General features: G+C 36.9%; 2 protein-coding genes across 13 annotated transcripts; one reads left to right on the plus strand and one right to left on the minus strand.

Annotated features, from left to right (window-relative positions):
* Positions 1 to 257: 257 nt before the first annotated feature.
* Positions 258 to 4935, plus strand: LOC113208008 (heat shock protein 60A). Its single transcript, XM_026424834.2, has 8 exons — positions 258 to 468; positions 587 to 731; positions 1976 to 2546; positions 2624 to 2747; positions 2823 to 3355; positions 3553 to 3709; positions 3880 to 4058; positions 4138 to 4935. The coding sequence occupies exons 3-8, from the start codon at positions 1983 to 1985 to the stop codon at positions 4306 to 4308; spliced, it is 1728 nt and encodes a 575-aa protein (XP_026280619.1). The 5' UTR covers positions 258 to 468; positions 587 to 731; positions 1976 to 1982; the 3' UTR covers positions 4309 to 4935.
* A 241-nt stretch (positions 4936 to 5176) lies between these two features.
* LOC113208004 (JNK-interacting protein 3) lies at positions 5177 to 21416 on the minus strand. 12 transcript variants are annotated; one of them, XM_026424815.2, is made up of 28 exons: positions 20954 to 21416; positions 20405 to 20525; positions 20054 to 20246; positions 19843 to 19966; positions 19695 to 19767; positions 19521 to 19611; positions 19348 to 19439; positions 17574 to 17618; positions 16867 to 16884; positions 16400 to 16457; positions 16256 to 16312; positions 16003 to 16150; positions 15727 to 15914; positions 15466 to 15642; positions 13951 to 14206; positions 13686 to 13862; positions 13406 to 13589; positions 13044 to 13319; positions 12785 to 12895; positions 11648 to 11810; positions 11126 to 11342; positions 10881 to 11052; positions 10620 to 10634; positions 10185 to 10298; positions 9930 to 10115; positions 9404 to 9535; positions 8218 to 8284; positions 5177 to 7392 (listed from the first exon to the last, which is right to left on the minus strand). In XM_026424815.2, the coding sequence occupies exons 1-28, from the start codon at positions 21251 to 21253 to the stop codon at positions 7389 to 7391; spliced, it is 3759 nt and encodes a 1252-aa protein (XP_026280600.1). In that variant the 5' UTR covers positions 21254 to 21416; the 3' UTR covers positions 5177 to 7388. The 12 variants fall into 12 exon arrangements, with proteins under 12 accessions (XP_026280600.1, XP_026280601.1, XP_026280593.1 ...); XM_026424816.2 differs by lacking the exon at positions 10620 to 10634 and having other exon boundaries at positions 20954 to 21415; XM_026424808.2 differs by lacking the exon at positions 8218 to 8284 and having other exon boundaries at positions 20954 to 21415.
* Positions 21417 to 21448: the final 32 nt, after the last annotated feature.

Below are 21448 nucleotides of genomic sequence, written 5' to 3' on the forward strand. Positions count from 1 at the left end.
AGGAGCGAAGAAGTCACAGTTGTATAACTGAACAAATCGCATTCATAATGCCACCCGATTCGAAGTTTTTAATGCAACATCGATAACCATGGAAAGTTACTTGTGTATCCATTATTAACGATTAGAGTCGAACTTCTTCTTTCCCCTCAATCAAGGGATTTCGCCGGTGCCCGCGGTACCGTGAATCTCAGAGTTTTAAGACCACAGAAGGTTTTCATCGTTGGTAATGTGAGCTGCCTGGATCAAGAAGTCTCTTAAAATTCTAGGCTGCTTTCTCAGTCACTTTAAACCTCGTTATCCAGTCTTTAAGAGTTTCGTCAGCCCGCAGTACATTCTAGAAGGGGTTGGGGCCATAGACGAGCACATTAATCGTTTTCGCCAATTATTTGTATTGTCATCACTAAAAGAGTGTATAAATTGACGCTAAGCTAGAGAGCAAATCCTTGAACAATCGAGAGAAACTGTTTGGTGGGTTAATCTTGGGTGTAATCTGTGTTATGCGCAGCCAGCCTGTGTCCCCGCTTATTCTGGGGCCATTCATGTACTTGTTCTTTTCTTCCTCTTTTTTTCACCTCTGCACCAGCAGCCTCCTCCTTCTCGTGGGTTCCGTCCAATCCCAGCACCGACAGTTCCCTCGTGGTCGCCGACAACTGATCAAGTGGAGCTCCGATCTCTCTTTGTATTACTATACTCTTGCATTTACTCCACTCCAAGGTTTAAATTCTATTATCGTGAGTGAAATTGACTGTTGATTGCTAGCAACAGACGTCTTCCTGTTTTATTTTTCTGATTATTGAAGACTGATTGTATGGTGGAACTTTGCATGCCGGTTCGTTGCGTTTGCCCTTTTGCCCTTTCTTTGTCAAATTCAAGTTTCAATCCTTATCAGAATCTTAACTTTAATCGTCTTAGCATTTTCTATTAATTTCTTACTTTCGTCATCGTGTTATTCTCTTTGCCTAGATTCGTATTCTAGATCACAGGTTAGGAATTGCATGGCACCCACTCATGGATTTTGCATCCTACTATTTATCTAGGATTTGGGGAAATCACCTAATTTCTCATGGAATAATACATTATAAATCTGCTTGTTCAACCGTCACTGTGTAGTTTGATAATTTCCACGTCCTAAACAGTTTTTATTTTTTGGTATTTCAATGAGGAATTGTTAAATGACTCTCACCTCACACCATCACCCCTGGAAGTTGACTGTCGTTCCTTGTGTTGCACGTTTTGCTCCACGATTTTTGACTTGTCATAGATTGATAAAGAAATTGCTTCACCCAAGATTGGTTTGAATGCAGGTTCATGTCCACTGCTTGGCTTTGCGGATTTCTACATTTGTATTTTTTTAAATTTGTCACGTTTGCTTGTCTGGTTTTAAATATGTTGAGTTAAGTTCTGCGTAAAATGCTGCCTCTTAGCTTCACGCTTGTCTTGGGTTGTTTTTAAAGGCCTCTTAAAGATGGCTTCTGATTCATCCGGATGTCCCCTGTCGGCTTTCTAGACTCAAACATTTTCCAATGCTTCAGTAATTTAAGAAAGCTTATTTAGCACAGTTCGTATCTGCTTGACATCCGTTCCTTGTGAAAGTACCATCTTTGCTTCACAATTTCACGTTTGTCATAGACTAATAGCAGTTGCTTCACCCAAGATTGGTTCTGATGCATTCAGGTGTCCACTGCTTGGCTTTGCGGACTTAAACATTTTATAATGCATTGCATGAATTATTTATGGATGCTGATTTAGCACAGTTCGAATGTGCTTGACATCCGTTCCTTGTGAAAGTAACATGTTTGCTTCACAATTTCACGTTTGTCATAGACTAATAGCAGTTGCTTCACCCAAGATTGGTTCTGATTCATTCAGGTGTCCACTGCTTGGCTTTGCGGACTCTAACATTTGTTTCTAGTACTAACTGTGACATTTTCTTATTGTGATGTTAAGTTACAAGCATAGTTCTTTCTTCTTCCAGGTTCAAAATGTTTCGGCTGCCAACAGTCTTACGCTCAGTGGCCTTGCGCCAAGTATCTCAGGCACGAGGTTATGCGAAAGATGTCCGGTTTGGTCCAGAGGTCCGTGCTCTAATGCTTCAAGGTGTTGACATCCTTGCTGATGCTGTTGCTGTGACAATGGGTCCCAAAGGCCGCAATGTCATTTTGGAACAGTCCTGGGGTAGCCCAAAAATTACTAAGGATGGTGTCACAGTTGCTAAGGGTGTTGAGCTTAAAGATAAATTCCAAAATATTGGTGCTCGACTTGTCCAAGATGTTGCGAATAATACCAATGAAGAAGCAGGCGACGGTACCACTACAGCTACGGTCTTGGCTAGAGCAATTGCTAAAGAGGGCTTTGAAAAAATTTCTACTGGAGCCAACCCTATTGAAGTGCGCAAAGGTGTCATGCTAGCTGTTGACGCCATTATCGAGCACCTTAAGAGTCTTTCCAAGCCAGTTACTACACCTGAAGAAATTGCTCAAGTTGCCACTATCTCAGCTAATGGTGACCGTAAAATTGGAGACCTTATTTCTAATGCTATGAAGAAGGTACTGTGAAATTAGGTTTTGAGATGTCTGTTTCATTATTTTTTTCGTTATTATCAATTTTGGATTCTCAATTATAGGTTGGTAAAGAAGGCGTTATCACTGTTAAAGACGGCAAGACATTGCATGATGAACTGGAAGTTATTGAGGGCATGAAGTTTGACAGAGGTTACATTTCACCTTACTTCATCAATACTGCAAAAGGTATGTATATTCTTAAAACCCTACTTACTCTCTTGAATTCACCATCTTGAATTTATTACATTATGTTATTTCCAGGTGCCAAGGTAGAATTCCAGGACTGCCTAGTTCTATTTTCAGAAAAGAAAATTTCATCAATCCAGTCTATTATTCCTGCTCTGGAACTGGCTAATACACTCCGCAAACCTCTTGTTATTGTTGCTGAGGATGTGGATGGTGAAGCATTAAGCACACTCGTTGTGAATAGATTGAAAATTGGACTTCAGGTGGCTGCTGTTAAAGCACCTGGTTTTGGTGATAACCGCAAGGCAACACTTCAGGACATGGCAGTAGCCACTGGTGGTATAGTGTTTGGAGATGAAGGCAACCCTGTTAAACTGGAAGATATTACTAAGGAGGACCTTGGTGTTGTTGGTGAATGCCTTATCACTAAGGATGACACGTTGTTATTGAAGGGTAAAGGAAAGAAGGCTGATATTGATAGAAGGAGTGACCAAATCAGAGATCAAATTGAAAACACTACTTCAGAGTATGAGAAAGAAAAGTTGCAGGAGAGATTAGCACGCTTGGCCTCTGGTGTTGCCGTGTTGAGAGTTGGTGGATCTAGTGAAGTAAGTCCTTCTCTACGTAATTTTTGCTTGTTTCGTTATTCTTGATGAAAATAAAAGGCCGTATGAAGCTAAAACTCTCCTACGGATCGAGTTTGGGCAATGTGCAAATTCTTTGAAGCGAATCTGAATTTATTTTCCGTTTTTTTTGCCTTGATTAATTAGAAGATTGCTTCTATTCATGCCTTTACTATTTCCAGGTGGAAGTAAATGAAAAGAAGGACCGTGTAAATGATGCCCTGTGTGCAACTCGTGCTGCTGTGGAAGAAGGCATTGTTCCCGGTGGTGGCACTGCTCTGTTGCGCTGCATCACTAGCCTTGATAGTCTGTCTCTTGCCAACAATGACCAGAAAACTGGTAAGCTTACTGTCAAAATTTTCAACCTTGCATATTTGGTTAGGTTGGAACATTAGGGGGGGGGGGGGGGGTCTGTATTTGGAATGATGGAGAAATTGGATAGACTCTTACACTTCATGTACCACATTTTTGTGTGCCTATTAGTCCTGATGTCAAGTATTATATTTCAGGTGTGAACATTGTTCGGAAGGCTCTGCGTCAGCCTTGCATGCAAATAGCCATGAATGCTGGTGTTGAGGCATCAGTTATAGTTTCTAAAGTTGAGGAAGGAAAGGGTGATATGGGTTACGATGCATTAAATAATGAATTTGTTAACATGATTGAGAAAGGAATTATTGATCCCACAAAGGTAAAGTATTTTTCAACTTTGAATTATTTTATTATGATTTAATATTGTACTTGAACATTCCATTTGTTCGTTGTTACAGGTCGTGAGAACTGCATTGACTGATGCTGCTGGTGTTGCATCTCTTCTTACAACTGCTGAAGCAGTAGTTACTGAGTTGCCCAAAGAAGATTCACCTGCTGGTGGAATGGGCGGCATGGGTGGAATGGGCGGCATGGGTGGTATGGGAGGAATGGGTGGTATGGGAATGTAAATCATGCATTCGCCATCTCATGTGCTCCATATCCCATTGTGTGCTAAGTTAATTGGCCATCAGTGACTTACTTATAGCTGGACTGTAAGCGTGCTATAAGTGCTCTACATGTGTAGTGTATTCAAGACTTGAGGGCTTCATAGGTGTTCATCGTGCCCTGTAACTAAAGTTATTTGCATTTCTTGTTTTAATTGTTACCTGTGTTTGAGAAGATCAAAGAAGATAATTTAGGCTCAAGTGTAGTATCTTGCCTGCTAGTCATAAGATCTGGAAAAACAGAGCTGGTCTAAACTTATGAACTTTGTGTTGCTTTGAATTTATCAGAGTCTATTTCCTTAAAAGCTCTCATGTTTTAGTCAGTCAAAATATTTTAACTTTGTTAAAGTGTCACCAGTGTATGGAAAATTTTATTGGACCAATTTGGTCTTTGTTGGTGCATTGTCCTTGAACTTGTTCAGCAGGTGTTTTCTCATTCCATTATTGTGGTTTTCATTTTCCAGATCTCCCATGAATTTCTTTTCAACTTGTACATAATACTGCCATCACCTTAGTACATACTAGTAATTCATACCATCTCCTGTTAATTTTGTACTTTGCTGTATTTGTAATACAGAGAGATCAGTTAAACTTGTTTCTTTTCATTCACCCTGTACCCAACAAATTACTTTGAAAAAATCAAAGTATGAGAGCATTTAGTTACAGGTGGCAATTTGCTTATTTTTAAGGAATTGTCAAAGAGACCTGTAAGTTAGACTAAATCGAATATCAGGAACTACTGAAATCCCAAATATTACATTATACCTCTACAACTTGCACCACAGCAAACAATAGACCATTGAAATTGTAGGATTCACAGAAAAACACAAAATGGAAATTACTATATGGTTTTATTTATTTTGACATGTGTCGTTATGTAAAATACCTTGTACTTGTACAACAGTATACGCTATATAAAAGAAAACAATTTTTGGTTCAACGCAAAGCATAGACAATTTATCACATTTCAGTTTCTTGCATTTGACCTATCAGATTTCTCATGTGTGTTTGAACACCACAATATACACGTGACTTCAAAAAATTGGCAATCTGCACGAAATTGCTGAATAAGCTACTGAATAAATAAACATAATAGCTAAACCATCTGCCTGCAAGCAGAATCTTCAATGGGAAGAACAGCAAAAATCTGACAGAGCAGCAGAAATACAAAATTGATGTACAAATTTTTATAAGTTTACAAAAGTATGATTTTTATCTTACCCAACCATTGAGTAAGATCACTCTTCCATGAGCGGAAACAGTCAATTATATACCATACCTGGGCATAGATAACATACATTCAAACATACAATAATCCACAGACACACACACACACGCACGCACAGTTCACTTGAAACTCATTGAAGTAAAACATTTTACAGAAATCTGATCTCAAAACTGTGACATAAAAAGGAATACTTCTTTCAAAATAAAATATTTGATACACTTCAGGATGTACAATAATATTTTGGCTAAAACCAAAAAATATTTCCAATAACTTGTGGAAAACCGGAAAAAACTAACGGCACAATTATCTACAGATTGTATTCAAACTGAGCATAAACAGGCAAGGATACAAACAATAACAGGGTCATTAATGTTAATTGATAAGGATTGACAAGTTAATTAACTACCATTACTTCTAAAACACTGAAATGGAACCACACAGGAGATTGTGTAGGCAAAAAATTGAACATTAGCACTCCCACTCTTCAAATGCTGCTAAGGACAGGTTTCGAAAAGCAATCCAGAACAAATCAACATAACACAAACATACAAGATGTTATGAATGACAATTTGTCATCAGTTAAGTATAATTAGATGAGATTGGAACCGAATATATGGCAATAGCAGAAAGTTAAAATGGTTACTAGCCACGCCACCATATTTACTTCAAACAAGCAACTGGATTATCAGAAATCATTTTGGACTGTAGATTTGTGAGAGATAATGAGACTAAAAAAATGAAAGCACTTTATATGTATTTGTTTCTTTAGACATCTCTAATTAAAGCTCCAAGCCTTGGGACAGTAGAAAATCAGATGACTCAAAAGTAGTGGGTGAATTCTGTTTGCATTGTCTACAAACCCCTGACCTTGCTTACACTACACATATATCACCTTGTCAACTTTGAGCTTTGACACAAAATCACTAATCAACAAGTGTGCAAACGCACACACCAATTTAATTAAACTCATTCAGAAGACTAGTGCTTACATAAATATGTATAACTAAAAAGTAATACTTCATTGTAAACTGTAAATCAGCCCATACAAACGTTCAATATCTATTGCTATGGATGTTACAAAACTGGAGCTTGTCACAATTCTTGAAAAATTGTTACTAATTTGAAAATTTCTTTGAAAGGGTTGTGGTGAATTGCTCATTGAAACTGAAAGTACATGCCCTGTAAGAGGAGGACTAGACACAAGACATGACCAGTACTAAACAAAGAATATCTCCACTAACAACAACATCATTCAAAAGAAATTTTTAAGTTGACTATGGAAAGATAGAGGTCAGAACTTTATATAAAGCTACATAAAACATATGTTGATTTAAAAATTGAAAATTTCACATTATCTTTTAAGATTTAAGTTTGTAGCTAGTACAATAGACATTCTTGCACTATATTTACTGGAATTACAAACTTGCAAACTATGGCAACCATTCAATGACCCGACTAGAAAAACGCCATGATTTGTCATCATAACGGACATTGAAAAAAGTCAAGTTTAGAATTATGAGGGGAACCATAAAACAAGGCAACATACAACAAAGAACTGGAGCCATAGTTGGGCTTGTATTTCCAGTAAGGCTACTAAGATTTTACAAAGTTTGGATTATACATTTTTTTCATAAAAGTAAACCAGTTGATTGGTATTCACCAAACAGGGAAGGATTTCTTACAATCCTCAAAACTTAAATGTCAGCGCTGAAGCATCACCTGCCAGACAATTAAATGACTCTGCACTCCCCTGCTTATTGATTGTGAAGTATCTTGTGTGGACGGAACTATTTCAGCATCACCATCATCATCTTCTTCACCTGTAAAGGTAAAATAATCTATACTTCAGGTTGTCAAACCATCCAAAAAAGCTGTGTGGAAAAGAGGTGTTAACTAAGTATCGAAAAGAAAATCACAAATACGTAATAATTTAAATGGATTTTAAAATGCCTGTTGGAAACAATTAGCACTGAAAGGAATTTTGTATGATTGAATAAACTTCTATCAATAAAAAGAAATATTTCAGATATGTAATAATGACTGAACTGACCACATAAAAACCACTTTCACCACCAGTTCCCAACAACTTATACGCTTGACTTCTTCTAAAACTCTCGTAAGTATAACAACAAACCATTGTAAAAAAATTAAAATAAAATTAACTTTAAGTCTCTGTTTGTCTTGGACACAACAAGTTTGTCAGCAGTGAAAGCAAAGAGAAAAAAAAAAAAAAAAAAGAAAGGTAGAAAGAGTGATGCTTTCACCAAGGGTTCATGCTTCAGAAATTGTGCAAAAACAGAGGAAATTCGAGAATGATAAAAAAAGCATAAAAACAACACAGACAAACACTATTTGGTGAAATACAAGTCACTGGAAGAGTATAGCTACAAGCACAGTACCTTAAACACTAAAAGCAAGAAGAGGAAGAAAAAGAAAGAAGTTAAAGATAAAACATACTTTTTAAAAAATGCCATAAATGTCTCAAGCAATACATATTCCACGTGCATTAAAACATTGTCTGTCATGTTTTTAAAAGCAGTTGTGAGTGAAACATAAACACATTGTTGATTTAAGCAGAGCACTAGCACTAGAGAAATGAATAGAGCAGGCAGGCAAGCAGGCAGCAGCACAGCAACATGTCGTACCGGGCTGGCAACAACTGCCAAACTATGAGGTGCGATGCAGAGTCCTGAGCCTCGTCCGCGTCATCTTCTGCAACCACCAGACAGTGTCACACCAACATCACACACGCGCGCACGCTCACACACACACAACGAGGGATCCGGTGCTCACTGAACTGGGAATTTATCTCCAGAACATGGTGACAAATGGTGACAACACAAAAGCCACTGCAAACTGCGTAAGCATACTTCAGGTATTATGTGTGTTGAAATCAAATAAAATGAGAAGGATTTTATGTTTTAAGGTAATATACTTAAAATCTCTGGTGGCAATTAATTGAGGCACCATTATTTTATGAAAGTTTTTTTTTTTTTTGCTTTTAATGTGCAGCTACTGAAAAGCAGAACTTTTACTAAAAAAAATCATTGTTTCATCACACCACTTTAATAGCGTTGAATGTTTTTTATTCAATGCAATCACATGTTCAGCAGTTGTTCCTGTTTTTGCTTTATTCCCTCTTGCGAAACCTTATGTAATGGGTTTTGAGTGCTAATTTGACATCCTGAAACTATCTCTGAGCAGCACCTAACATATTTTTTTAAATGTTTATCTTCAAAATGATGCCACTTAAGTTTTACATCCATGTCAGAGCACATAACAGTATTATTAATACATATCAAACATCAACAGAACAACGTTTAATATCCATGTGCATTTGAAAACCTTGTTGATGTGCTCAAACATATGTAAAATTTCAGTGTTATATTAAGTCACTGACAGTCCTCAAAAAATGTTATGTAAATGTATGTATCCAAGACAAACAAGAAACAGATATACATAGGTAGTACTGTAATTATTTGATAGATAGATATAAAATGGTTTAAAAATAGAACTACTGATTGTGCAACAAATTTTTCAAACCATGAAAATCACACAGGATGCAATCACACCAACATTCACTATAACAAACTTAAAACAAAGTAAATCTTTCTGCAGTACTTAAAAATTATAAATATTACGTGTGAAGAACTAAATAGTATCAAATATGCTTGGGCTTGCACAAAAACAGATACAGGTTGTGTACAATTACTGCACGAAATCAAATATCAAAAAACGTAAAACTATTTTTTTTTTTAATCCTCGAAAAATACAAAACTTGTGAAATCTATCCGATTTAAAAAAAAAAACATAGTAAATATGAGGACTTACCAACTCTGAAGTCTATGTATCCTTCACCCCCAGACATTACTAGCATTGATTGAGGCTTATCTGAATCCGATAGCCCGTCCATAGCTGGTGTGTCAATTGGATCACTGGTTGCAGCCGATATGCCACCAGAACCTAGTAAAACAAATCACACAATTCAAAATATTTGCTTCCCACGATGGCACAGACTGCACCAACAAGTGCAATGAATTTGAATGAATTTGAATCAATAAACCACTTTCCCGATTGCAGCCAGTCCCTTCCTCCGCCGCTTCCAACTTTAACTGCCTGCCCTCAGATAAAGTCCGTTTGAACCACTTTACCCGGTTACTGTCCCCCTCGGATGGCCCCGGAGGACTCTAACCGGGCGCCTTGGTTAAAGCACACTCTAACCAGGTAAAGTCGACACTAACCGGTTAATGCCAACATTACCCGAGTAACGGACTTTAACCGTTATATATATTTTAAATGAGAGAAAAATTGTGCAAAAGCCAATATGACTACTGTGACATAAAATCTTAATACATACCAGGTACTGAAACAAAGAATTTAACTGCTTCTCTATGGCCATGAAATGAAAGCTGAGCTTGTGCCATGGAGCAATAAGGTATAAAACTGCCAGGTGTAACACGATTTGATTGAGTATCAGCATAAACTCTCACAATTGAACCTGGTCCCCTGGCTGCTCCAATTATATTCCCTGTAGTGCCTGCACCTAAAGAAAAGACCTTGTCTTAATAGCAGCACTAACATACATCTCATGCGATGAAACTAAAATACTTACTTTCAGACAGAGGAACAGAAATAATCACGCCATTGCCAGTGCCTATCCATAATCTTGATGATGATATGAGCAGAGCTGTGATACGTGCAAAGGAGAATCCCAACTTTCCAGTACCTGAACAAACAAAAAACATGATACCTTATAAAAGGTGCAAAAAATCCAGTCATTTTAATTTCGTTGGTTAATGCTGAAACAGTCATTACTTTTAGACTAATGTAGTAGGGTTAATGAGCATGAGGCGCTTGCAAACCAATGCCATGGTGTAAAACTTACAATTACCTATATATTATAATGATATATTTATTGAATATGAGAGGTGATGTGGAAAAATAAGGTCTCTAGTAGAGTCAGATTATGGCAATCACTAAGTGTTATTCAGGGATGTAATACACACTTATAAGATGTCATGCAATTTGAAAAATATGCAATTTATACCTTGTGGAAATACGCCTAATTCAGCCGTCACCACACACGATGATAAAATTCAGAAAAAGTAACATAATTAGAATTTAGTTTATTGTAGGATAATTGACTTAAAAGGATACTCTAATGACAGCAGTCATTACAATGCTTTGATGGATAGTACAAGTAAAGAGTACAAGGGACAGAGACTATACCTATACAGTGTAAATTAAGAAGGGGAAGGACTAATATAGGCTTAATGCTGAACCAAAGAACTTTTTTTAAGAAACTCACCAAGCATTTTGCTCACATACGGTTCAATATCCACATCTTGCAAATGTTGGTAGGTGTGAGCATGGTACAATCGAAGAGTAGAGTCAAGCCTGATAGTAACCCAGACACCATCTCCAAGCCAGGCCATTTGTCGCACTTGACTTTCTTTCCGAGGATGAGCATCAAATGTTTTCTACCAAATTATTGTAGGTATTAAAATAGATGTAAAAATCCAATACAGAAAAGTATGGATGTAAGTAATTTACCTCTACTTTCAGGGATCGAGGATCCAGTACATGAATTTTATTACGATATCCACACCATACCCGACCATGAACAGCAACCATACAACGAATTGAATGGTGCTGTGGTCCAAGATCAACAATGTGGTAGTTATTCAGGTTCCACTGTCCATCTAAACCTCGTCTGAACACAACTACAGTACCATTAGCTAAAGCTGCAAGGACTCTTCCATGAATGTGCCTGAAAACAAAACAAAGAAGCGTCAAGAATTTTAAAATAAGACAAACAGGTATAAAGCTACTTGCGAAGTCTCCCATACGCATAATAACATTATCCCGTAGTTAGTTTGAGTTCCAATTTTTTAACGGCGAATCAGCATTAAAGTACGGGTTCAGACTCAACGTTTCTCACATTTAACGCTGGTATATTAACAAAAGTATGGGCGACATTTTAAGCAGGTTATACTATATAAATATAACACAAGACAAAAGAAAGATAGAGATGACTCATAAATTTAAATTAAAGTTGTAGAGATGATATCTTACACTATACTTAAAACAGAGTCTTTCAAGTGAACACTATGAAGACACCTTCCCCATTGAGAAGCAGCAGAGTGAACATAAATATCACCACTTTGGGCACCCAACCACATAGTTGGAAGAATGCTACTCATCTTCTCTAGATTTTCATTCACCAGCTCATCGTTTTCTGTAAAGAAAAAGGTAAAAGACTCTAGAGAAACATTCAACAACATTAATCTATAAAATAAATCACACTCCCTACATAGCGAAAGGTAAAACAAGGGAGAAGTAGACACAAAATTAATTTTGTGTCAAATGTAACACTTGTTCTTTATTGTAATTGTAAGTACTGTTCTTGGCGCTTTACATTTTCCAATTTTATTACTATATGCAGGAATGCATATAGGAATGTCATGGAAAATCAGTAGTTTTAATACTGGTCGTTTGCCTGTCAGATTGTGTGTAAATGAGAACTCTTAAAATAAATTTGCTGATTTTGTTGGAAGTGATTTTGAAAGTAATGAGAAATGAGACAACTAAAACAACACTTATCAAAGAGGAGGGGGGGGGGGGACAATCTGGCCCCAGGCAGGGCCTGAACACAGACAGATAGGGGGCTGCCTCGCAGCTTGGTGGCCGGTGAACTTAGACATGGTTCCTAATTTTGAATAGCAATACTTGTTTGTGGCCGTTGTTTCTTCTAAGATTAAAATGACCACTAATAAGCTGGGTTAGGGACTTAGCACGAAAATCAGCAAAATTTGTTAAGAGTTCTCAAAATATTACTATTAAACTCAAAAAAAGGTTTATTGTTGGAATCAAGACCAGTACAATTTATATTTCCAAACGAGATTGGTACAATTTCTACGTCTGCAGGTTTTGTGACTTATGAGATGAAAGTGGAATCATGTTTAAGCATTACCTCACACCGAGAACAATACTTCCTTCTTCCACCACCGACTAGGTGAGGGTAGGTGGTATAGAACGAGTAAAAACCAAATCCCAAAACTCATAAGTGACAACTTTAAAGTTGAAGTTCAAAAGCTATACTTCACAAAGTTGCAGAAGTCACCAATGTAGAGTTAAGAATTGTCCCATTTTGAAAACAAAGTATTAGTCTGCTTTATTTTCTTATGCATTTTAAAAAGTATCCTTTCTCACCTTTTGAATGTTGCAATAGACCATCTTTAACCAGACCACTAACTTCCTTGGCTAACCTTCTAGGTGGGTTAATGTCCTCTGCCTCATCCTCTCCTAACCCACTCAAATCCACTGATAAGCAAAAGCAGTAATAAAATATGTGAGCAATCACCACAGTTCACAAATAGCACAAAAAAACAAAACAAAATCACATCACAGAGCACATTGCATGGATCAAAATTAACACACACAAGCAAACAAAAAACAATACATTGATTACCTGTTTCAATCTGAGTCTTTGGGGCAACAAATTCTCCAAGAGGGGGCCCCGGAGCTTCACTACCTGTAGCACAACTCACAAGTGTAATACGTCCAATGCATGCATCATTTTCATCTAGTATACTATCTGCCTGAACAGAAGACATTGAATCTCTTCGTACGTCATTTTCAACTTTAGAATCTTGCAAGACTGAGGTCTGTGTGAAGCTGTCATCATTCACTTTCAGAGGAGTTTCTGGAACTTCCTCAGTGGCAGGATAGTCACTTTCACGAGCACCTTGAAATTAACAAAACAATTTGGTAGGATTGTTAATTTTAAAAATAGATATAAAAAACACAAAAAACAAAAATTCTTTCTCTTACCAGGTACACTTGCTATACACAGCAAGTGAGATGAACAAACATTAAAGGCTTTCAGAACATCAGCTGGGTTGTTGGCATCTACTACAGTCACACGGCTCATTTTGTGAGTTGATGTACATATCCAGACTAAAGACGAAAGTTGTTGCTCTTCTATTTCTGCCTCCTTTGCAAGTCTTTCTCCTTCCTAGAAAGATACAGATAGAAGATAATAATCTTTTCTTACTTCATACTTCAGAGATTGAAAAATGTTTGCTCCACAGTAACAAAACAGTAGTCAAACCTCCAACTCTTCCTCCAAGCAGCGAACTGGACTTGCTTTTTCATCACTTTCACTGATATTGGCACAGGTTTCCTCTGACGGATTTGAATAAAAAATACTGGCTCCAACAATGGATCCACCATCTCTTGTTTTACCTCCACTTAAGTTAACGCCTGCAGCACACCAAATCTGCAGAGGCTGAAAGCATACACCATATTCCATTACACATCATTGACATTATCATCAAAAACAAATTTTTGTATTGGGGTAAAAAGGTAAAAAATACTTTAACTCCTGGTTCACTCTCAGTCAATGGCCTGCAATATACTGGCACAGGAACAGGTTCTGCACTACTGGGTCTTGCAATGGCTGCTCCTGATGAAGTAAGTGCATTTGGAAGACTACCAGCGCCTGAAACTTTGGCTGGTAAACTCCATCCATAGGCTCTGAGGCGACCATCATCTTTTTCCACATGGGCTCGGACTTGACGATATTGTTCTCGCCTCTCTGTCTGTCTTCGTAGAGCCACTTTTTCATTATTCCTGGATGTGCCAGAAAGAGTAAACAGGCAAAAATTACAGAAAAATCAGTAATGTGTATCGAAAATTCTAAAGTGAAAGAATTTGGGACAAAGACCAGAACTCTGTTGGGTATGAACCCAGAAAAGCCCAAAGGGAATGCAGTGTGCATTAAGCTATAACACATGGTGACTTGTGAGCCCATAACCATGTATTTCACAAAAGAAATTACCATACATAGAAGGATACAAGAAAAAGACCACACCATAAGATCTATTTTACGTGACCTTCAACCACACTGATTACCTAAAATCAATAAATTAAGAAAAAAAAAGGAAAACAAATCTACTGGGGTAGTTAAAATTTCTTGCAGTCAAAACATGGTAAAAATTAGGATGCACAAGATGCTCATTCCCATAAAGAGCCAAGACATGATAAGTAACTTTTCACATTTCCTTGGCACTTTTCTTGATATTTATTGGACACACAGTAATGCAGAACTTACACTTTAATTGGGCCAGTGTTGTATGAATCCAGAGGTCGAGAAGTGAGAGGGCAGACAAATATTTCAGAGGAAACTAGGCCTCTTCCGCAAATTCGCAGAAAGGCTGACTCTCATTACTTTGACAAACAGATGGCCTATAAAGTGACGGGAATCACACTTAAAACTCAGAAAGTTGTGTGAGCTCTTAATGATGAATGAGGCTATCTTCCAATGAAATCCTATTTCACACTTAAAGATTAATTTCCCTACATGTAATACCTTTGCCCAAACATCACTGCACTCCCACATGAAAAGCAATCATAAATAAAAATAATAACAAAATGAAAATTTGGAGATAATATAGAAGTTTTGTTTGTTTGTTTGTTTTTGTCTTCTTTTTTGAAATGGACAAAATTACTGCTCCATAGACACCCGTACTTTTATATTACACTAATAATACAACAAGAAATAAATGAAAAAGGGTGAGAGTGTAAGCCAAAAGCAGGATAGATAAAAAAACAACAACATAGGGTTTGAACTGAGAAATATACATATGTGATGTTAGTAAGCAATGAAGCAAAAGGATAGAATAGCTGGAAATAAATAAAATTTACGGTTAATTGTTCCAAAGAGAAACTGTTGATATCACCCTGCATGCTTTAAAGTGAGGCATCTTAAAATTCTGAGCGAATTGTCATTTATGTTATCTGACGTATAAACTAGGGACACAAAGAAAATTAACCAATAAAGCACAAGCACAGTGCTTCTGTAAAATATGCTACATTTCAACTGTACTTACGAATCCGAGGTCTCCAGATAATCGACACCTCTCTTACGATCACTAAGGGTGCGTTGCCGCATTGAACCCAAGGGACCAGCTGGACTCACATGTTGTGGGGCAGTAAATCGTACTCCCATGTGTTGGGTTTTCCTTGAAGGTACAGGTCTATCAGTAGGGGTAAAAAGGTTGCTGAAACTGGAAAAGAAGACACTATAGTCACCACAAAATTATCTGATATAATTAAAGATAAATTTTTATCAATCAAAGAAGTATACTAACAATTTCCATATGCTCTGTTTACTTTTCCTATCAAGATTGGGATCATTTCGTGAGGCACGAACAAGCTCTGTCCATCGTACTGCTTCCTGCAGCTCCATAAATCGCTCTTTGTATTGATTCCTCTCCATGAGAACACGCGCCATTTCCACACGGGTGAATCTCTTTCTTTGAGCCATTGGGACATCTTCCTATGAAACAGATCAACAAAAGTTTCACACTATCTCTTATGGAATAATAGAAACAACATAAAAGAAGATGAGAAGCTAGAACATTTACTTCATCGTCTGACTTGCTTGCTTTCAGAGCTTTCTCTGACTCTTCTTTGGCCTTTTTGAGCTCCTCCTGGAGTTCTTGAATTTGTAGATTAAGTCGTTCTTTAGTAGAGACAAGAGACTTAATTTTTTCACGGAAATATTCTTGTTCACTGTATACAACAAAAAAGAAACAGCGAAGGTTGGTTTGTGAGAAAAGATGAAGAAAACAGTAATTGGAAAATAGAATGTATTGCCCTTAAAAGATAACCACATACCTTGTGAGTTCATCAACTTTGATTATAAGATCATCCTTTACAATATTCAAAGCATTTCTGTTGTTAATGAAAAATAATATAGATATTACTGATATGAGGTATACATGTGCTAAGATCATAAAAAGATCAATTAACTTCACATACTTGGTTGCAAGAAGCTCGTTGTTTTCCATGATGAGATTTTCCACTTCTTTGCCCATACCTTAGGGGAGACAAAAATAGGCATGAATCAATGTTAAATGGCAGAGATGGAAAATAGCAATTTTATCAGCAGGCTGTATAGAAGAGCAAGACAGTATGCAGCATTCATATTTCAATATCCCAGACAAAAGCTGTTCATGCTGGTCATCACAAGCAATGAGTATAGATTTGCAAATTAACCCCATCAGAAAACTTTTTAATTTGTTGATTGATTTAATGAGTTAGCTGTGCTGTGGTAGGTAATAGAATAAATTATCAAGTATTAGATATCTATTTGTTTCAACAAGATATACACCACTTTTTCCAGACAGCATGTTTCAATTGGCACATAGGAGGTCTACCTTAAGCTTAAAACTAAAATTGTTTCAATAATTTAACAGCAAATGTAAGTGGGTTGTTGTATATCTTACCAAAGAAGTTGTCATTAACTGGAGGAGAGTCAGATGAAGACCGGCAGGCATATCCAGGATAGACACACATGAAAACCAATGTATGTTAGTTTGCCATTCAAGCAATGCAGAAAAGCCAACAGCTGATTGATAAATTCATTGATTGGTAAAAATGACTTAAAAATATGTAGCAGAAAGGGACTGAATTTATAAACTGGTATGTTCCACTACAGTTGAGAAACTATTTAATTTACTGGTACAGTAATATTGGTATTTACAATGACTGAATAATGTTTAGAAATAATGTTTTTGTTATTGAAATATACGAGTAAATAGTAGGCACGAATAAAATAAGTTTCCTCAATAGTTTATCTACCTCACCTCATCCTAATCACTCTTCACATCAACTACATACAGTGAAACCTTGTTATTGCAAATCGCATTGTGCAGAAGTACCAATACTTGAAAAGTGGGATCACGTTACACTACCAGGGTTTGTACAAACCAGGTTTCACCATTAAAAGAAAAAGTGGGCACATCAACAATTCATGACAAACTTTGCACCAATGCCAGAAAAGCTCATGCATTTTTAAGCATGGGTGAGAGAATAGAGAAGACCTCATATTTAAGTGCATAAAAATATGAAATGTACAGGTAACAGAAGTGCGTATACATGCATTACTTCAAGCAAAGGACTATAACTATTGTACTAAGAAAGGGGTGCATACCAGCATGAGCAATTTTGCTGCGCAACTCCGTTTCACTGTCGCTGTCTAATCCACGACGGTGATAAAATGCAGCACAGATGCAGCGACAAGAGGTGCAACAAAACATGCAAACAAAGGGCTAGATATAAATCTACGCAGAAGCAATTACTTCAGACAGTGTGAGGATCTACCAAACAAAATTTAAAAAGTACACAAGAGCAATCACTTTTAACCTTTTGAAGAGGGAGGGGAAAGCAAGTAAATACATGTTTAAAATAGATAATTTTTTTTTTGTAAAGGTTGGTTATTAAAAATGATGAGTCAAATTGAAGGCTGGAAGGAAGGTTTTAGAAGGAAACAGGTTCATAGATAGATATCATGCTGCATATCTACATTTCAGAACACATCATCTTAACTGTCATGATTACTGTAGCAGCTGTTAAAGTGCACCAAGAAGCTCATAAAATTGAGAAATCTTGAGAAGAAACATTTTTGATATTCAAAAAGTGAGCACAAAAAGAAAATTTTCAAAAAGAAAATTACATCTAAAACTGTTACACACTAAAAGCATTTAATGAGAAAATGTTTTAAAAACACAGAAACTTTTTGTGCTTAATGTGGTTATGTACTGCACACAGTATACTTTTTGTAAAGATAAGAACAACATGAGAAGGAACATTTGCACACAATCATTCCTACTGATAGATATATAGACAAATCAAATCTAAAACAAAATTGGCTTGCACTGAAAATAGAAGAGTGAAAAGGGTACAAACCAGATGAAGCGTATTCTCCAGGATGAACCCAGCTTCCTAAGAGCCACAAATCAAACACTTTAATCTAAAACAGCACTTTCCTATGTACCTTGCCATATGGCAAAGAAGTTAGTTTTAACAGATTGTGATCCTAGTGAGGGGCTGACGAACAAAATTGACAATCTTTGCCTCCAACTGGAATGGTTGAGGCCGTGCATCCCCCTGAGCATTCTGTTTGAGTTAACAGCTTCATATTTGAGCCACATACACCAAATGTCCCTAAAGCCTATCACGGTAAATGGGATACCTCAGCTTAATTTTTGATTGTATATTTAGTTCTCAGAGCTTGTGAATTTCTTTGACACCTTCCCTGCGCCATGACCACTATGTTGTCGCGCTACCATGTTAAATCATAGGGACCAAAAATGAGCCGCAGGGAACGTGTTAACATACTCAGAATTAATATTTCTCAAAATTCCTGTTTCACGAAAAAGCTCCATGTTTCAACTATATTTAAAAATTGTTTTATCTTCGTAGGAACACGCTTCCGAGCGGGATCGTGCACTGCATGGAGACCTTTAACCGTTCCTGCTCTAGACCTAGATGGGCACCTTCTTCAAATATGGCAAAGGCGGGAACAAGATCCCTTACGGCCCAAATAATGTGGCAAAGTTTGATATCACTGCGGTACTATATTAGTAGCAGTCTTAACACTACCTCAGGTGCCAACAATTTTATTGCTAATCAACTGTAGCTTAAAATTACACTCAGTGTTCAACTGTTCAGCTTGGCACGCCTGGCTTCTTAGAAGTTTAACATTGAGACCTGGGTCATGTATATTTTTACAGCTAGAGGACTTAAATAGAACTAGTGAACCAACTGGGAAATCCCTGTAGAATTTACAGTCAAAAACTACCAACTAACAGCATATCAAAATCAGAAGTTGCTCATCAGAAATATAAACTTATACCAATTAATCTAGCTCACAGTTTTCTTTTAAACTTCTAAGCCAGTAAGAAATAAAATAAAGTAGAAATTACCTGTAATATCAGCTCCTTCATCCATTTCTCCCAAAGCTTCAACATCCTGAAAGCTGAGCTCTTGGTACAGCGTATTCCCGCTGCGTTGTTCCCTACAAAAGAGTTGAAAAGCAGTTGCAGTATCAAATAAAAACTTCATCAACAATGAATAATTCAGAGAGATATTTAAGTACCTCTTCGTATGGCTTTTTCCTCCTGGGGGAGGTAGCTCTTCTGTTTCTGGGCTTGAATCTTTACTAGTAGGACTAAGGCTTTCCGACCAACCTGGATAAAAAAGACTGACACTTAGGGAAGTCCTCCTACAAAAACACAAGTAAATTGTACTAAGCTGAGGTAAATAAACTTACCACCCTTCTCTGGTGAAGGTAGTTTTGAAAATGACTTGTCAGGTGAACTATCTCTTTCAGGAGATTGTGTTTCCTGAAAATAAGTGAGGGGTTTAGCAGGGAAAGCTCCTGAACATTTTTTTACCTAACTACAGAATATATAGTTAACCTCAAGTTCATTTTGGAGACTAGTAGTAGGTGAAGAAGCAGCAGGTGCATATTCCACTGGGCTTATGACAGACTGTGGCCCTGCCTCTAAAGAAGCAAATCCATATGAAATAGGTCCACTGGATCTATTGCAGCAACATAGATAAATTCACAATATAGAGTAATTCTGTTTGAGAAATGGATAAGTGATGACTGTTGTAGCAGTTGAATACCTAGTCATAGGATTTAAGGCGGACATTGGTGGGAGCCTGGCCCTTCCTGTCGAATCTAGTCGGTCTGTGGTTCCCATCATAAGTTTAGTTCTTTCCATTGTATCCATGTGTGTTTTAAGAAGATCAGTATACCGTTCATGAAGTTTGGAATACTCCTGCTTCATTTCAGATTCCTTTTCTTCTAGTCGATACACTGCAGAAATGGTAAAAAATAAGAAAAAATAACACACTGAATGGCACATACTGTAATCAAGACTCTTGACTGCAATCAAGTCACATTACTGGTATGATATGAAATATGAGGTCTGTATTAATTCATCCAAACCCATCTTATAACAACATAAAAATTACCATGGTCTGAAGCATTTTTTCCTTTTAACTCCAACATTCGAACAATTGATTCCAAGCTTTCAATTTTGCCTTGTAGCTCTTTTCTTTCATCTTCAGTGGCATCTTCTGACTCTATTAATTTCTAAAAAAATAGAGAGAGGAAAAATAAATTAAATGATGTACAGTAGTTATATATTTATGTTCATATATTTATGCTCAGGTACAAAACATTAAATAATTTGATAAACTGCAATATTTGATTAAAGCACAAAGAAAAACAGCCAAAACAAGAAAAAATAATAATAACAACAAACAGATAATTGAAAGGAGTTTGATGGCCAATAAACTCTTCACATTTTTTTCTACAAGGAGATCAAGATCATCAAGTAGTCTTTTTCTAGGTCTTATTGAATGTATATGGTTATGTTTTTGTGATGACATAACCCCAGAACTTGTAATTGTAAACCTGGTTCATAAACACTCTTACACCAGAAGGATAGCGCGGGGATCCAAAGTGACAATCCAAAGTGATAATATGTAAGAATTTTTTAAAGAAATAGGAGCTCTTACCTGTTCTGCACTTTTCCTTAGCTGTTTTTCACGTTCATACTGAGTCACCAGCTGTTCGTTGTCTTCTCGTAACAACTCCAATTCTACCTCATGTTCTTGATTTTGAGTATACGATATGTCTAAACACTCAAGCACATTGACAACTAACGGCATTAGATCTTTTACAACATCATCATCATATTTACTTATCATTTTCTCAAATTCCTGGTAAACACTACCAGCGAGAGACTGTACTTTTTCTGACATGACAACATGAGAGTCTTCGTGAGTACCATACACTGTTTCTTGCTCCATTTCCATCTTTTTAATAATAACCTTGAGGTTAGAAAAAATAACTTTCGATAAACCTACATATGGAGAAAAACAATCATATTCACAGTTGTTTACTGAAAACAATAATAATGCGTGTCCCTGTCTGCTGATGACATTTTGCCAAACACTGACCCCATTTTAAACGCCTTCTAGTAATTCGCCACGCCCACTTCCATATCGGAG

The sequence above is a fragment of the Frankliniella occidentalis genome, unplaced genomic scaffold (assembly GCF_000697945.3).
Source record: "Frankliniella occidentalis isolate FOCC.00 unplaced genomic scaffold, Focc_3.1 Scaffold36, whole genome shotgun sequence".
Classification (NCBI taxonomy): Eukaryota; Metazoa; Arthropoda; class Insecta; order Thysanoptera; family Thripidae; genus Frankliniella; species Frankliniella occidentalis.

Excerpts from the sequence above, each read along its gene's own strand:
- LOC113208008 (XM_026424834.2), top strand. The coding sequence starts at position 1,983 with ATGTTTCGGCTGCCAACAGTCTTACGCTCAGTGGCCTTGCGCCAAGTA. Across the intron at positions 2,748-2,822 it reads CTTCATCAATACTGCAAAAG|GTGCCAAGGTAGAATTCCAG; the intron begins GTATGTATATTC and ends TGTTATTTCCAG. Across the intron at positions 3,356-3,552 it reads GAGTTGGTGGATCTAGTGAA|GTGGAAGTAAATGAAAAGAA; the intron begins GTAAGTCCTTCT and ends TACTATTTCCAG.
- LOC113208004 (XM_026424808.2), bottom strand. The coding sequence starts at position 21,253 with ATGGAAATGGAGCAAGAAACAGTGTATGGTACTCACGAAGACTCTCAT. Across the intron at positions 20,526-20,953 it reads TAAGGAAAAGTGCAGAACAG|AAATTAATAGAGTCAGAAGA; the intron begins GTAAGAGCTCCT and ends CTATTTTTTTAG. Across the intron at positions 15,915-16,002 it reads CAAGCAAGTCAGACGATGAA|GAAGATGTCCCAATGGCTCA; the intron begins GTAAATGTTCTA and ends TCTGTTTCATAG.